Source organism: Halictus rubicundus, chromosome 12 (genome assembly GCF_050948215.1).
Source record: "Halictus rubicundus isolate RS-2024b chromosome 12, iyHalRubi1_principal, whole genome shotgun sequence".
Taxonomy (NCBI): Eukaryota; Metazoa; Arthropoda; class Insecta; order Hymenoptera; family Halictidae; genus Halictus; species Halictus rubicundus.
This window is the reverse complement of record NC_135160.1, coordinates 3,129,090-3,146,068: the sequence shown is the minus strand read 5'-3', so window position 1 is coordinate 3,146,068 and position 16,979 is coordinate 3,129,090. Positions and strand designations below refer to the sequence as shown.

General features: G+C 41.4%; 3 protein-coding genes across 6 annotated transcripts; 1 reads left to right on the top strand and 2 right to left on the bottom strand.

The window, feature by feature from the left end:
• Positions 1–869: 869 nt before the first annotated feature.
• Positions 870–1,952, bottom strand: LOC143360002 (uncharacterized). The gene is made up of 2 exons (XM_076798490.1): positions 1,642–1,952; positions 870–1,009 (listed from the first exon to the last, which is right to left on the bottom strand). The coding sequence occupies exons 1-2, from the start codon at positions 1,950–1,952 to the stop codon at positions 997–999; spliced, it is 324 nt and encodes a 107-aa protein (XP_076654605.1). The 3' UTR covers positions 870–996.
• LOC143359996 (SEC14-like protein 4) lies at positions 1,840–16,272 on the top strand. Of its 4 annotated transcripts, none has more exons than XM_076798481.1 (11): positions 1,840–2,025; positions 2,495–2,896; positions 9,414–9,483; positions 10,507–10,550; positions 13,929–14,046; positions 14,255–14,464; positions 14,884–14,964; positions 15,030–15,229; positions 15,308–15,453; positions 15,531–15,682; positions 15,751–16,272. In XM_076798481.1, the coding sequence occupies exons 2-11, from the start codon at positions 2,846–2,848 to the stop codon at positions 15,858–15,860; spliced, it is 1,182 nt and encodes a 393-aa protein (XP_076654596.1). In that variant the 5' UTR covers positions 1,840–2,025; positions 2,495–2,845; the 3' UTR covers positions 15,861–16,272. The 4 variants fall into 4 exon arrangements, with proteins under 4 accessions (XP_076654596.1, XP_076654595.1, XP_076654594.1 ...); XM_076798480.1 differs by having other exon boundaries at positions 1,877–2,025; positions 2,652–2,896; XM_076798479.1 differs by having other exon boundaries at positions 1,907–2,251; positions 2,652–2,896.
• On the bottom strand, positions 5,061–16,976 carry LOC143360001 (thioredoxin domain-containing protein 17). The gene is made up of 4 exons (XM_076798489.1): positions 16,835–16,976; positions 16,612–16,693; positions 16,306–16,511; positions 5,061–5,932 (listed from the first exon to the last, which is right to left on the bottom strand). Exons 1-3 carry the CDS (start codon positions 16,974–16,976, stop codon positions 16,355–16,357), a joined length of 381 nt encoding a protein of 126 aa, XP_076654604.1. The 3' UTR covers positions 5,061–5,932; positions 16,306–16,354.
• Positions 16,977–16,979: the final 3 nt, after the last annotated feature.

Sequence of the window (16,979 nt, the reverse complement as noted above, 5' to 3'; positions counted from 1 at the left end):
ACGTGTAGGGGGAAATAATATCGATACGAAAAGAGTTCGTACGTATCGGTCGTTCTGCACGTAACGACAGTAATTGAGACGATTGATACTCAATCAAGACGTATTCCCTAAATTTATATCGCTCAGCGTGTTAAACCGAAGACGACGAGTTAACTCGTCATGGAAAAGTACTTTCACAACGATCAAACTATATTTCAGTACCAATATGGACGAATTTACACCAGCGACGTATCTAAGCACAGGCTTTATGGGCTGCAGGGCCCCCTTCGCGGTAAAAAAATAAAAATAAAAACAATTGAAATTAAAAACTTAAGGAAAAATAAATTATACAAAAATGTTTGACACTCGAGTTAATTTGGGTCAATTGGGTAGGCCTCCCGAAACAGTGTTAGCCCAGGGTCCTAAAATTAACGGTCCGCTGCTGACCGTGTATCCTTTATCTCTCTCAAAAAATCTTTTGAAAGTAACCAATTAATCCTTCTTAATTTTTAGTGAACAGTTTATCGGAAGTAAGTGTATTTAGTTCCTGTCTCGGAGAGCAAACCCTGCAAAGGGTTAACTTGCCGGTTGACAGGTGTAATGTATAAGCGGCTAACCTTAAGTAAAGGGCACTTACTTGAGACGTGTCGTATGCTTGTATGATCCTTGGCACCACGTTACCGGTGACCGTGATCCGTTGTACCTTGTATTTCCTTGGAAAAATGAGTGCCGGCAGTGGACGCCGATAACGTATCGTTCGCAGCGGATCTGCATTCTTCGATGCAGCGGCAACCGGCGGTAACGGTCGCATTGACCGCTTCCCTTCCCCTTGTTTCGAACACTAACCACTCCAACACAATGTTCCCGTTAACTGAATTCGTGGCGAACACTGGGGAACCACTCGCTACTTATCATCCTACGCCATGGCCAGGCAAGCGCGACGCCTCGAACACGAGATCGATCGAGGTAGAATGCGGGCGACTGTCAATATTCGCCAGGTGAATTCAAGACCCTTCGCTAGATGGCTCCGCTGGTGCCGCGAACCGGCAACAGGACAAATATACACAGCAGACTTCCGTAATAACGTGCCAAAGATATTACTCGCAATCAGATAGACGGCTGTTACCAAAGACAAACTATCAGATTGTTACATATGAAATGTTCGATTTTAGAATGCAAACTTTACGAACCGTTCAGATCGAGAAATTTCGTTGTAGCCTACTACGAAACAGTGTACTTCGCTACATGATCAAATTTAAGCTCTTGCATCAACGTACGAGTTAATTTGAAAAAAAAGTTAGGAGTAATACAGCGCGTAAATTATTAACCGTGTTATACGGGGAGTCTATTTCATTTCAGAGGGCTCCCCTCCACGGAATGGTCTCTTATAATAGAATTATAGATATCTATATAAATAAATCGGGCGCTCGGGGATCCTTGAAGTCATCGGAATCATGGCAACCCGAAGCTATAAAAAAAGACTATTTCGCCGAGATTCTACGGCACGCGTGCTTCCGCACCGGTTGCGCGTAGGTTAGATTTTGCGAGCAAGCGATTGGTGTCGGGTAAATGGCGGTAAATCTCGATGCATTGCACACAGTGTAGCGGGAAGACCAGAGGATTGTAAATCGCGAAGCAATGCCATGCCGCGGGTTTACTCACGAATTGGCGCGCGTTTCGCGTTGTCCAATCCTACGCCGCATCGTTCCCAATGCACGTTGCATTCCGCGGAGGAGGAGGAGCTCATCTTCGACGCCGCGCGGTGGAGTGTACCCCGGAGCTGTACGATCGCTGATGATCGAGGCTGCTGATTTTTCGTTTGATATCCGCTGCCCCGTGTGGTCGGCCGACGGAGACGATTGTTGTCGAAGTGGTGGGGTGTTGCGGCAGCACGCGAGCGGCGGCATCGAGAATACCGGCGGAACAGATATCGTTGTCATTCTTTGGGCGCCCGATCGCTGTGGCGTATTCATTTTTAGTGAGGGATTGGTCGGGGAACTGGAGCGCGGACGCGGTCAACGCAAGAGACACCTGTTGCACCATAGAGTAAGCCGGCTACCGTAACATCGCGCTTCGAGACGCAACGAATTTTCTTTCGCTCGCGCAGCGAAGCGACGGGCACGCATTTGTTTGCAAAGCGAAATCGACCACCGACGACGCACCGTGGTCTGTTTGCAAAGTGAAGTAACCCTTGACGGGTACCGTCGACAGAGTGAAAGAGGCCTCGCGAATTACTTTGGGACCAGTCATAGCCGTATCGTCCTTGCGTTAGGTTCTGCACCACGGTCGATCCTCGTTCTTATTTTTCCTCCTTTCGCTTGGTGCACGTATTGTTGTATTTCGTGTTTTGCGGTTCTATCCAGCCCTGTCTTTTATTTGCCGGACAATTCGTTTACAAGTCGCTTCATATCAATTTTATTAATTATTCGCTTTGCTTCTGCGATTCATATCTGAAAAATCGGCTGGTCAGTCTTCAATCTCTTTGATACGTTGAAATTTCGGTACTTCGATGCAGCTGACAGTTAGATTGGTGGTAATAAAATTATCGCGCGATAATCGAATACCGAGCGAGACATCTGTTCGTCAAATCTCTACCGCAAAGGCGGCGCTGTTATCATTCCCTTGATTCCAATTTCTCGAGATAATCACTCGTTCAAATTGCCTACCTGCAGACACTAGAAAGGGAGACGGTGCATGCGACAAACGCGAAAAACAACGCGCTGTAAATCCGGAATATTGTGCGACGATTGAACGCTGCGGTACGAAAAGGATTATTAGCGACAAACGAGTGTCGCAAGAGCGGATGAGGGATCAATAGATCGATCGAGTGACCGTGTGAACCGGCAGTAACATACCGGAAGTGGCCATGTTGAAGTCATTGAAGTTGGAGGACGACCAATTTTTTGCGTTGAAAAAGGTGAGTGTCATCTTAACCTTTTGACAGTTGACGTGTATTGCATGAGTAGACAGAAAGGTAATTTATGGGTCGATATAAATCACAATTAATAGAATGCCCGGGAAGAGAGGCGTGCAGTCGACATTGGCGTGAAAAATTGTTGCGGAATTAGTATAATTTATTTCAGCTATTTGGGGGTTAAAGAATGTGTGGTCGTTATTAGAATGTAGCGTTTTTTATTCAAGTTTACCATCAACTAATTTATTTTTCGAAATATTGGATGTTTATGAAAAGTCAATTTTTATCCTTCTGTAACGAACGTCACTGCTTGTAATACTGTAACGGCCGGTGTCACGCAGACGTGATTTCACTCGCACCGCCTCCTTTGGCATCTTCTGCGAAATGTAACTTACTTGTTGACGTTTGGTCCGTCTAAGAATTTCTTTAACTAATCTTCTATTATTACTGTCCAACATTTATATTATTCAGATTCACTAGCGCGGCGTGGGGATACGGGAGAAAGCATTGGGGACCGGCGTTTCACAAACGAAAAGTCTAGTGCCGGTCCCTGGGGACCGGCGTAGCGTTTAACGCGTGCTAATCTATATCCGAAAATAATAATCAGCCATATCATTTTCTCTTGGAGTAAAGTACCACCTGTTTAATCTCAAAACACTTAAAATTCGTCGAATTAACTACATCTTAAATTTTTATCAATATCTTTTGTTCAAACATTGATGATATTGGGTTCGAACGAAAATATTTAAAAATTGAAATTCAAAGATAAAATTAAGATTCTTATTCAATAACATATTTAACACTAGATGGGTCAAAATATGCCATTTGAAACTTTGTTTAGCACTGCTGAAATGGTAAAGATATTTCAATGAAAAGTAAAACTAACGTTACAGAAAATATGCACACTATATATAAAATGAAGACCCTAGTTAACCCATGCTTATGGTTCAACAGAGTCATTTTGCGACATAAATATTCTTCGATAGCGGAATTAAAAAATTGTCGAGTGAAAACAATACCGCCTTCAGTTCTTCGCAAGTACAATGTCTGCACTTGAGATACCGTATAAAAGAGTTTGCATAGCAACCGCGGTCGTCGATGTTTTAACAGAGGGGCCCCGGAACATGTTTGAACCTGATTAAAAACAAATAATGGTTTGCTTATTGACACAGCTAATGTGTTTATGCAGTGACATTTCCCGTTGATAAATCTCTTTCATTTTTTGGCGGCACTGCCAATTAACGGATGAACTTTACAGACTCGATTGGCTCGATTTTGCTATTCCACTTAGCGTCTCTTTGTTTTTGCATTCGCATGCGGAGCTAGCTACATTTGTTTTGTAATTCAACGCGCAAGAACACTTTACATACAAATTCCGTGACTTCGATAAACAACCAGCGCAAGATCGCGTTACGTATAGGGCATTAGAAAACATCTCGCGGCTGATTTGAATAAGTCTTGGAAACCATCGCGTCGCGCGGAACGATAAAGTTCGCGCTATGATGTAGCATCTGTTAATCATTTCCTGGAGTTTCCATTCTCGATAGACGAAGTCTGGACAACGGGGAAATGCCTCCGGGGCAGGAGGAAATTCGTTTTCGAGCTCTCGGGAAGAGTGAATCGTGCGCGGCACGAACGAGAGGCGGAAAACCTCGTCCCCGGTGCGCTATAAACGCAACCAGCGACATGGAACATTCCGTTTTGCGTCATTTTAATACAAAAAGAGCAAGATTGTGCAAACAATTATCTCATTAGATCTCACAACAGATCGCTCGCATGAATTGCAGTCTTTGAATAAAATTTTCCCAAACGGCACAAGCTTCTGGTAGATTGTTTTAAAATGTTGTACTTTCTCGGAACAAGTGATTCCTGAAATCATTTACAATAACTTTCTTCGTTTGTAAAAATGTTCTCCGCGGCTTCGTTAAGGAGTTATTAACGAAAAACGCGGACCAATCAGAGCGCCTCTATAGCCAACGCGTTGGCATTGGCCGAGCCGGAATCCGTCGGCCGTAGCTGCGCTCTGATTGGTCCGTGTTTTTTGTTAATAATTCCGGAACGGAGCCGCGGAGAATATTTTCGCAAAGGAGAAACTTGCTTCAAATGACCTGGGGAATCAAGTAAGCACGACACTTTTGGGACATCTTGTACATAATAATAATAATAATTCAAATGAAAATGTACTTTATTTAAGGTATTACGGGTTACATTAAATTTATATTTTAATCATTTAGTGTAGATAGGATCGCAGTACCCAACCCGCTCACTTAACGAATTAACTTCCACTTCCGTGAAAGTAAATTAGAAACGTCGAACAGCATTTTTCCAAACGGCACATGTAATTTCTGTATTAACCATATTTCCGATAAACCGAGTCCTACGCGTTTTTTTTTTCCTCCAAGAGGAATCATCGGCTGGTCGGTGTTCGTACGGGAAATAACACATCGTATTTTGTGCAAGCGAGGATTCGTGGATACTGCGAGGCACGTACTAATTACGTGCTCGTTTATCTACTTCTATTTTAGCTAAATCGTGATTACAATTTCACTTTAACGATCGGTTAGAGGCGGCCGGTTGTTCGGATCATCTTTTCCCAGGCAGGCGGCCGCGAGCGATGATCCCAGGCAACAACGCGTTCTGACGCAGCTTTCGTTGTCGACGGGGGAGAGGAGAACGTGTGATTACCCGGAAGATTTCTCCCGTTGATAATCACTTTATCATCACGCCGGAACGCCTTTCGTCGCCGTGATTTCTTCCTAGTACAACGAACGTCCGGACGCGCGGCGATTTCGAGCCGGGCCCCGCGCGCTTTTTGCCGGCCCGCGAGACAGACGATTTTCTACGATGTTTTTCCTACAACCGGCGATCGAAAGGGAACGGTTTCTGGACGTAAAACGGCACTTTCTTTACCTTGTTACACTACCACACGTGACGCGCCGCCGGCTGGAAGATTAACCGCGGTCGTTGGCACACATCGTAGTTTTCGAACGGCACCTATCCGATGAGCCCACGGACCGCCATCGTCTACTGTACGCAGCGCTGGAGTAAGCAAACGAAACACGTGGTTATGGTATTGGGAGAACACAGTCACCATGTTCCCAATTTTACACTTATGGATTCTGTACTCCTGGACCCTTTTATCGTCCTCGACAGTAAAAAAGTTTGAAAAAATTCAAACTAAGGAGGACTAAAACGGGTTAAACTTCACCTTGGCCATCCAGAAATGTTTAACTTTTTATTATACAGTGTCCCACGAGCTCTGTCCACTTGAATATCTTGGTTATTTCAAACAATACGAGAAAATGTTAATTACAGAAGTTGTAGGGTTTAAGAAACTACATAGTATGGTGTAAATCAGGGGTCGGCAAGCTATGACCCGCGGGTCGCCGAGTGACCCATTTGATAATTTCAAGTGGCCCACTTTAGTTCCGAAAATAAAGTATAATATATAAAAATAAATTATATAAGATAAATATGAAACATCAACTATGTTTGTAATTATTTTCTTAATAAAATATATCTTATTATTTACTAAAAGACTGTTCTAATACGAAAATATCTCTGACCCAAACGTCTCTTTAATACTCACATTTTGGTTGATTTTGACCCGCGGCCTAAAAGGGTTGCCGACCCTTGGCATAAATGATATTCTTCAAGTGGAGGCGTAGAGAAGATATAGAGGTCCCTTTTGTTTTTTAAAATGGAATGTCCAATTTTTTATGCTCGATTTCAATAGATTGGCGTATTCTGAGTATAAAAGTACTAAAGTGTATTTGTCCTAAAACTGACCGCTGCTGAGATATTTGACTGTATACTATTATATTCACTATATCTTCTCTACGCCCCCACTTGCAAGAATATGATTTACACCATATTATGTAGTTTCTTAAACCCTACAACTTCTATACGTAACATTTTCTTGTATTGTTTGAAATAACCAAGATATTCAAGTGGACAGAGCTCGTGGGACACACTGTATAATCCTGTACATCTCGACGAGAACGTGCCAAAAATCGAAGTTCTAAGGCGAGGAATTCACTGGTTGTAAAGTTATGCATATTTAAAGTTGAGCGATTACACTTTGTTGTTCTGGGACAAGCTGTCATCGAACGGTAATTAAAATATAGAGAATCATATAACACTTTTGCTTTCTAAAAATTCACAATTATTAGTTTATAAACTGGTTTCTTGGAAATTGTAAATAATCGCCCACCCAGTAATAATTTCTTTTGGAATTATTGTGTAATAGCCGTTTTTTAAGCTTCCTCTTGGTACAGTGTAATTATTGTCTATGAACAGGTAGATTAAGTTAGGTTTAGATCGTCAGTGTAATTGTGCCGTGATGTCTGAATGATCATAGCTATAGTTACATAGAATTTGAAAAATTCAGTAGGGAAAAGGCTACAATATATCATTGTATGATGATCAATTTCGCAATTATTATTTACTTGTTATTTCACCTGATGCGCGCGGATTATGATTTGCTTAACAAACGATCGAATACTTGCGATGGACAGCATTCCACAAAAAATGAAACAACATGACGCGACGGGAAAGTTCAAGGGTTCGTAAGAATACTGTTGACCTCTCGGAATAATGAATGATGATTTTAGTTCGTGCTGGTCAGTGATTAACGCGTTGACCCTCATACGAATTTTATGCTTTCCACATATCCACCATTCTCCTCGCAGCAGTCACAAATTCTTTAAATAACATGCATTTTTTCCAATCGTTCTACACTTTCACTTCAAGCTGTTATCTCCCCGCATCACTGAACAATTTTTACGCGATGCCATTCATTTTATCAATCATCGGCGTTCTCAGTAGTAATCAACACGTTCGCGTTGCATCAACGGCATACATCAGTATCGACGTCGACATCGTAAATATTATTTTTTAGCAGTACGTGTTGACTAGGATCGGTATTATGACACGCAATAATTCTCGTGTCCTTTTAAATATTATGTTTCAATGAGTATTCTACGGAGTCGTTTTCTACTAGTCGTTTTTCGACGGATCGTCGACGTTCGAAATTATTATTTTTAAGCAACGGGCGTTGACTAGGATCGGTACAAGGACATGCGATAGTACTCAATCTTTTAAATAGTTTAGCAGAGTATTCTAAGGAATCGTTTTTCTGTGTTTCCCCCTCGAATTTCGTTTGCCTAACGAGCCGGGAATAAAAGCGCTGGGAGAGTACGCCTGTAATTACTGCAATTATCGTAGAGCAGTAACGATTCCGCAAGAAGACACGAGCAGCGAGTATGTGTCCCGCGCGACATCGACGTCGATTTTTAAGGAAACAGAACCGGTTCTGCCGATCTGTGAGGTAATCGTTGCGTATGGCGGGGCCCGATCTTCCCACCTTTGCATATCCCAGCCATTTTTCTCCCCTGCTGGATAATTTTTTCCTGCCGATTCGCGTTCGCCACGTGAACGCCCGTTCGACGCGGTCTTGCGAAAGAATGGCGTTAACGAATTCAGCTTTTTCTGCTACTTTTTCGTTTTTTTTTTCTCCTCCGTGGCGGTTAATCGCGGAAACGGCATTCAAGCGCCGCAATACACCGTTAGACACGGTGTGTTTCGGGTACCGATAACCGGATCGGTATGACCTGGCGAAAAATTCGCGTGAAAGTAAACGCTGCACCGCGCTGCCGTTGGGTTTTGTATAAACGTCGCGAAAACCAGCGTTTTTCTTTCGGATCGTTAGACCGAAAGTCGGAGCAGCTCGTTGAAAAACCATTTGCCCCCAGTGGCAAAGCGGGTAGAAGCGTTCGCGAAGCGGAGCCAGGCTATCCGGGCACGCGAATTGTGCAAGATCGTGGAAAACGCTCTGCCCGAGCCGCGTCTGTAACTGTACTGTGCAATAAACGTCGCTCGGATGCATGCAACAAAGTAGGAAGCGCTATGAACAATACCGCAGCTAAATCGTTCGTGTGCCACTTCTCCGTATTGAGAAAAAAAAAGTGAAACATTCTCTCGGATTGAAAAATGTTTGCGGTTTGAAACCGAGCACAAAATCGATATTTCGAATCGCGCGTTGCGTCATGAGAATAAAAGTCGCAGCAACAGGAGACTGCAATAAATAACTCGAATGCGTGCAACTTGGGTGTAACTTTTTTTGCTGATAATAATAAAGAAAATTTCAAACGTATTTTTCTTTCATTTTTCTCGTACCTTTTCAAACGCAGCACCAATGGATTCTTCAGATTCTTCCGATTAAAATGAGTACAGACACGACTAGTTTTGCAGACTTAATGCAAATAAGTAAATTGACGATTGCTATATACGAAGTTTGCAAAAGTAGACCAATGTATGTCATGTTTGGACTCGTTTTAATCCGAACGATCTCAGCAATTCACTGGTACCACTTTTTGAGGAGGTAAGACAAAAATGGCTGAATTTGAAATTTTCTCTTTTTGCAGATGTATTTGTTCCCCTCGAGAGTAGACGAACGGCGAGTAGCTTCGCCGATAGAAATCCGGTTGCTTCGAGTAATGCCTGAAATTTTTGGTTTCAGTTTCGACAGTCGGTGGAGGATGTTCTGCAGCCGCATCACGACAATTACTTTCTAGTGCGCTGGCTCCGAGGTACGAACGCTTAAGATTCACCGCCGCAATAGTTTATACAATTGCCCAACGGAGCACGCGTTAAATGCGTGCTCGCCGTTGTGAATCGTTTGCCAGCCGTGCAAACTCTCTCGACCGTTACCGATCTGGTTCACGCAAAGACCGACGACGTGCGATCGTCGCGGAGCCCTTATCGCACGTTCCGTGAAAAAATTCGATCGATCACACGATGAAAACGACTACCATAACACAAGTGTTCGCTGCGTTCGAACAATAGCAATCCCACGCCGCCGCTGCCGCGCCGTGACGTTCAAAGATCAATTGCAATAGACAATATGTACTGCATAATCGGTGGAGTGTTAGACCAAAATCCTTTTAAATGCGAATACTTAGTTGACGTCAATTCGTAATAATATTTGACGTCCGTGGAACAAAAAGCTACCTGAACGCGTTACGTGATCGTCTGCATGTTTTGTCATAAATGTTAACTTCTCCGTGTATTGTACTAATGTTGTTTGATTTTTGTTGTCGCCGATTGGCGGTCAACGTGCGAACACCGGTTGCTTTTGCGCGGAGTGTACGCGAATAAGGCCATGAAAAATGGGGGTAGGAAAATAAACGAGTGAAATTCAATTCGGTCGGTTAATGATTCCAGGGACATTGCGTAATATCGAAGAACCTGTATGGTGGAAATAAACCTACATCGCCGCTCGCAATCATTTTAACGACGGAGATTTCATACATCGGGGAGTTTACGTCCCGTTGGAATTTAACGAGGCGTATTAGATAAAAGAATAAAATGCATTTCGTACTGAACGATGGACCATTCTCCGCTCGAAAGTCATTAGATGGAAACGTAAAACGTACTCTGCTTTCATTATTGAAGGATTTCGTATGCAAACAGAGATAAGGATAGCTAATCGATTTACTCGAACGATCGATGCAGTTATCTTCTAATTAGAGTTCTTCTGGTTACCTTAGTTAACGATGTTTCGATAAGTGCGTTTAATTGGTCGATCTTTACATAAATCAACTGTTTTTCAGCTCGAAAATGGGACGTCGCCGCCGCGGAGAAGATGCTACGAGAGGTAAGCATGTTACTCGTATACGTGATCCGCGTGTCTCCGTTTCATAACAATTGCGTACAGCGTCTATTATGTATTCGGTTAAACGGTGAGGCAAAGTAACGATTCGGTACAATGGTCTCCGCTTTCGAAAAAATCTTGGGCAATCCCTCGAAAGAAAAGCACTTAGCATGCGTGGACGAAAGCAGTCCCGTTTTTCAAATCGCTAGCAATTACGTAAACTTGCCGTTTGAAAATCGAGATGCTCGTAGCCGGGAAGACCAACAAAAATAACTGAAGGCATACATACATAATATACCCTTCATTTTCCATGAGTACTTAGAATAAAATCTAAATAATGAGATCCTTATTCAATCAGCTGTCCAATTTCTTTAACCTTAGATAACCATCCTTTCATATAAACGGCCATCAGAATACTTTATAAACAAATAATAAATCAATTGGTAAATTCAATAATAAATTTTGTAATTTTCTTTCGATTGTCTCGTTAAAAGATAAAACATTTTCTCGTTTGCTCGTTAAGAATTCAAGTACTCTTCTCGTTGGATGACGTCATCTTTTTGACGTCTACTTGGTAATAACTAGATACCAAACCGTCGCTTTTTATGCAAAATAAAAATCGTCTGCATCAACTGCGAGGAGCTACATAGACCATTTGCATCTTTTCTTAATAATTGAAACGACCTGAAAATAATCCAGCAGTATTTTTAAATGTCCTTATTATTTTACATTCCACATTTTTATGTAAAATAAAAATTGCATAGATTGCAAATCACGGGGGGTTCATAGACATTTTTCTCTTTTTCTAACAATTTTAATTAGCTGGGAGTAATACACTAAGATTTTTAGATTCCCTAAATGTTCTCGCGGCTTTGTGTTTCGTCCAGTCATTTTTTCTCTAAAGGCATAATGTCCACATTACATACAAAATCACAGCTTGGTAAAATCGTTCCCCGGCGGAAAGATAGTAATTTTGAGTAGAAAGAGTAAAGAAACGCGTATTACCGTATCGGTGCACGTAGTCGAGCATGTACTGCCTGATCTACGAGATACGCGGAGCAGTTCCAGAGCTAATAATTTGCGAATGATTCCGAAAGACACGGCCGGCGCAGTAATGTTGCAAGAGCCGCGGAACTTTCGTGAAAGGCTGCGCGTTTTCCTATCCTAGAATCCTTGTCTCGAAAACGTACGGCGGCTACAGGCATAATTGCCAAGGAGTTGCATGTCCGAAGCGTTAAACTATTACGTTGATCAGTCATCAGTCGCCTTTCCCGCTGCGCTTCGCGGATACAAGCGACCGAGAAAGTCCTGTGAAACACGTTTCTCGTCCTCGTCGCGGTTCTTCTTTGAAATTTCGCTGAGATTACCCGCGGGCCGACAGCAAAATCAGCTGTAAAAGCGATCATCTGCAATCCGAGAAACTAGGCGTGAACAGAGAAACATTCAGTTGCGATCATCCGACGAGAAAACGCCCAAAACGATCTAACAAGTCCGAGCAGTCTCATGAGCAAAATAAAAATTACCCTTTCACATTTCTGTAGCAAAACGTTAGAAATATTACCAGCTATCGTATCTTCCATATACTAGCGACGCGGCAGCGTTATCCCTGGGGCTCAAAAAATGCAACCATTCAAACATTATATTTGATCCTTTGCGGAAGAAGATTCTTAAATATACTAAGAATTTAAAAATTTAAAAATATTGACTTCAGTAATCTAGAAATAATACATCCATATTTTTAAATTCTTTTTGTCTTCTTACTCTTTCAAATTGCACCTACTCGTTCTTGTACTATATAACTAAATGACTAATTGATATGTGAACATTAATACCTCAATATTCATTGAGGCAAACATAGTGGAACAATGAATGTTTGCCGGAATCATTAACACAGTTGCACTGATACGTGCTGAGTAATTATCAGTATAAATTTAAATCAGGCCACAGTGGCCCCAATAACGCAATCGACAGCTAAAGTCATCGACATTGGATAAATCTCGCCTTCCTTTCTATTAATTCAAAGCAGAATGAAGCTGTACTGAGTTTCGTTGATTTTGATTTTTGTAAGGTTTTTTGTGCGCCATAAATGCACAAAGAAAGTGGTCTACCGGAAACAATTCGCGAATGTTTCATGGTTTCTGGGCACAGCCGCGAAAGAAATTTTGCGTCGTAATTGAGTGTTAAATCAATCGAGCAGTTCTTTCCCATAGCCGTGAAAGGCTGCAGATCGTAAAAATGGATGCCGCACGGAGACAGCATTCAATTTACACCGTGACTCGAAAAGCCGCGGAGAGAGTAAAACGAATTGTTTAGACTGCAAACCGTGCAACCGGCTTATTGTTTGCCAATTACTGAGCCCGCTTTCGGTTCGTAGCGGCGACACTTTTTAGCGGTGCGACGGAAAAAATGGAAATTATGCTCTTCCGGTGTTTCTGTAGTCCAACGAAGAGGTTTCTCTATAAACACATAGAATCTTTGTTCGTTTACGACTCCTTTTTTTTTCGTAATATTTGAGGAGCTAATGGCCCGTTCGAAATTCTTCATTTTCGAGGTCACTCGATCGGGATTTCTCGAAATTTGCTATTTTTTAAACAGTCGGTTTTCGTGAAAATGGAGTGAATAGGTCAATCGGTCAAACAGGTGTATACAGAGATCGGATAGATTGCGAAAGAGAAAACACGATACTCGACAGCCGCTCCAGTAGTGCCATAGAGTGTCGTATCGCATGGTTGTCGATTTCGATGATTAACGAACCGTGGACAAATATAGAGGATTTCGTAGACCAGATCAGCGACGCAAGACGATCGTTGACAATAGCGCTCACTTGACCGACAGAATCCCGGATATTGCAACGAATATGTTGCAACCGCGTTCCCCTTACTCTCGAAATGCAGCGCGAACGTTAAATTTCGCAACCTGGCGGATTATCTTGCCCGATCGAATTAGAAACGACTTATCTAATACGATAATTATACTCCCAGAGTATACGAATGAGGAACAATACCAACAAAGCTCAATTAATTACTTGATTACCACTTTCACGCCTCGTTTGCAAATTTCCGAATTCCTGCAATTTCCCAGAAGCTCGAGAAAAACGAATATTGACATTTTATGCAATACTGTAAGAAATTGTCAGCTGCTAAACTCATGTGTCCGAGAGTTGACTTTGAAATGTCCTTCATACTATCAACTTTAACCTAATCACTAATTGTTACCCCTCACTAGTTGTCTGAGGTTGTTTCGAGGGCGTGATGTCACATCATTGTATTTTCTTTTAAGATTGTTCTGCAATCAAAAGTTTATATTACTTTAAAAAGACTTGAGGATCTACAAGACACTGTCAAGATGGTCACAGATTTCTAACAATTTTTTGTGGAACAGTCTGTGGAATGGCGGAGGCAATGGGATGTGGAGAAATTGTCAGAATGGGTTGCTCCCCAAATTTTGGAGAACTATCTGCCCCATGGTCTCAGCGGTTTCGACAAAGATGGTGCCCCAGGTACCGTGCAAAAATATTAATAATTAAACGTTGAGTTCTATGCCCCAATTTACAGGAACTGGAATCAAACAAAAATCAATCAACCCTATTAAGTATTCCCCCAAGTTCCAAATATGATTAGAATTGCATTAAATTTTGTTAAATACTAAAATTCTTGTATTATCAATAATTGAAGCTAACGGAGGGTTTATACCGTTAAAATTTCCAGTGGTCGTGGTATACTTCGACGCGCTCGACTTGTACGGAATACTGCACGTGGTCTCGAGAAGGGACATGATCAAAGTCACCATAAAACACTTGGAGCAGTATCTGAAAATCTGTCGGGAGCAGATGCAGAAGCACGGGCCAGCAGCCGGACAAGTGGTGGTTATCTTCGACATGCAGGGGTTTAATTTGAGGCAGTACCTCTGGCGACCAGGTGAAACCATAATCAACCACGCCATTACCCGTTTTGAAAAACTTTCCAAATCACGGTTACGAAACACTCATTTCTGGAATCGGCGTCCGTCATCGATTGACAAAAAAATAAACCATAAAAATCCACGAAATAATTGCATAAGATAAGGAACAGTACTTTCTGCGAAAAGTGACCACTCGAGGAATTACCTAACACTAGAGTTCTATAGTGATGCTAATAATCCTTTCACGTCTGTTTTTTTTTTTCATACACTCAACATTGCAGCAGCAAGATAAATACAAACAGTTACGTAATACGCCAATGACTTAGAGACATGATCGATTTAAAACTTTTTCCGTATCCACTCTCTTATCGTAACTTTATCGCGAAAATTCCAAGACTGATTACTGTTAAAAATGTCTACCATTATCACGTTTCAGCTGGCGAAGTGGTCATCACATTGTTGCAAATGTACGAAGCCAATTACCCTGAGATCTTGAAGATCTGTTATATCATAAATGGTGTGTACCAGTAGGATGCAACTTTCTCAACGAGCGATCGTTTCTTGTATTTATTTTTTATGCAGCTCCGAAAGTATTTGCGTTCGCATTTTCGGTGGCGAAGAAGTTCATGAACGAGTACACTCTGTCGAAAATTCAGATATACAAGGCCGACCCTTCCAAATGGCAAGCGGCGATATTCAATAATGTGGAGAGGAACCAAGTGCCTGCCATCTTCGGGGGAACCCTGAAGGATCCAGACGGTAACCCGAAGCTCGGCACGAAGGTGCAATAATTTACCGATTTACTAGAAGCTGTTGGCGTTTGCTAGCATCGAATTAACAAAGCTTTGAATTTTGTCCAGATTCGTTTGGGTGGTAAGGTCCCGAAAGAGATGTACATGAACAATATAGAGAAGGACAGACAGACTGATTTCACAACGGTGACAATACGGAAAGGTGGGAAACTGGAGCTTGATATGCATGCATCAGAAATGGGATCCTTGCTGAGGTATGCAATCATAGAAAATTAACATACGACTTGATAAGCATTAAAACTGCATTGAACGCGTCTCATTATTCAAACAGCTGGGAATTCCGATCCGATGATCATGATATTAAATTTGGTATCCTGAAGAAGGACACCGACGGCTCGAAGAAGGAGATCATACCAATTCGACGAGTAGCTGCTCATCAGTTAGATGAGATTGGAATCCTCAATTGCGAAGTACCTGCCACCTGTAGGTCCACGTTCCTATAGTCAATGAATGTATGCGCTAGTAATAACGCATCTGTAATTCTGTTTTAGATTCCATCGTTTTTGACAACAGTTATAGCCTTTTGAGGAACAAGAAAATTCATTATTCCGTGCGGGTGATACCGCCGGCGGAGTCGCAAGAACTAACACAGGCTTCATGATGAACTGGAACCAGAAACGAACGACGTCAACGAAAACATTCCCTGAAGAATTGTTAATACATGATAGAAAACAATAGTAATAGTCTAACAATTTCACGTTTTGTTTTTTAATAATATTATTATCTAAGTAGCAAAAATACATTTGTTATACAAAAGAATTTTACAAATTTCATACAAATAACTTATTTGCTCATTTTTTAAGACTATGTTTTGTATGTATCATTTCCTCCCATTTCGCAACTGTATTAAAAGCTTAATTTTTTTTAATCTCTACTGGTTGTAAATGTTATAGTGTAAATGTAGGGTGCTTATACATGCATTGTTATCAAGTCTGTACTATTTGTAAAAAAAAGGATAGGATATTCTATTGAGGTTTTGTAACAATAAAAAAAAATGATTTTAAGATAAACCATTTTGGATGTGGTATTTATCTTTGCCAACTTACAGAACTGCTTGTCTTGAATGTTGTTAGTGCAGCAAAGCTGTACTATTATTTAATCATCTTCATCGGTGAGTAGCATTTCGATGAGGTCAACTTCTAGGCACTGGTCACCTTCCAGACGCTTTTGTGTACCCCATCTTGCCAATGTCGGTAGTACTTTCACTTTGGTAGCAGAATTTTTTCGGAATGGACAGTTCGAGTCTTTCCAGCTAAAATAAAAGAAGTAGCAATTTGTTTTATTCCTACGAACATATGGAATGTTATGACATATGTGCGTTACTGTATGAATTCAAAAATACTGTTACTTACAATGCACGATCTCCAACTTGTACAGTAACTAAATGTGTAGTTTCTGCAGCTGTTTTAAATCCTTGTTCTATGAAAGGTTCCGCTATAATAAAAACAAAAAAAAAATAGATTGTGAATATAGATAAAAAGCAATTCAGAAATGTTTAATTCAAGAAAATTTGTTATATCTTATATCGCAATTAGGTTATATATGAGACAAATGACTATATTTCAATATTGATACCTTCAACACAATCGGAACACCAACTTTTCCCATTAGGAAGTTTCGTACCACTATAAAGCACGTAAACCGGTTCGGAAGGTTTGAAATTTTCCATGAATTTGAAGAAGTTTTCGTATCCTTGTACACTGTGACGCACGACCATCTT

Bases quoted from the DNA above. Each gene is read 5' to 3' on its own strand.
- LOC143359996 (XM_076798481.1), top strand. From the start codon at position 2,846: ATGTTGAAGTCATTGAAGTTGGAGGACGACCAATTTTTTGCGTTGAAA. The intron at 9,484-10,506 runs GTACGAACGCTT...ACTGTTTTTCAG, and splicing joins TCTAGTGCGCTGGCTCCGAG to CTCGAAAATGGGACGTCGCC. The intron at 15,454-15,530 runs GTATGCAATCAT...TTATTCAAACAG, and splicing joins GAAATGGGATCCTTGCTGAG to CTGGGAATTCCGATCCGATG.
- LOC143360002 (XM_076798490.1), bottom strand. From the start codon at position 1,952: ATGAATACGCCACAGCGATCGGGCGCCCAAAGAATGACAACGATATCT.
- LOC143360001 (XM_076798489.1), bottom strand. From the start codon at position 16,976: ATGGTCGTGCGTCACAGTGTACAAGGATACGAAAACTTCTTCAAATTC. The intron at 16,694-16,834 runs GTATCAATATTG...TTTTTATTATAG, and splicing joins GTGTTCCGATTGTGTTGAAG to CGGAACCTTTCATAGAACAA. The intron at 16,512-16,611 runs GTAAGTAACAGT...CTTTTATTTTAG, and splicing joins CAAGTTGGAGATCGTGCATT to CTGGAAAGACTCGAACTGTC.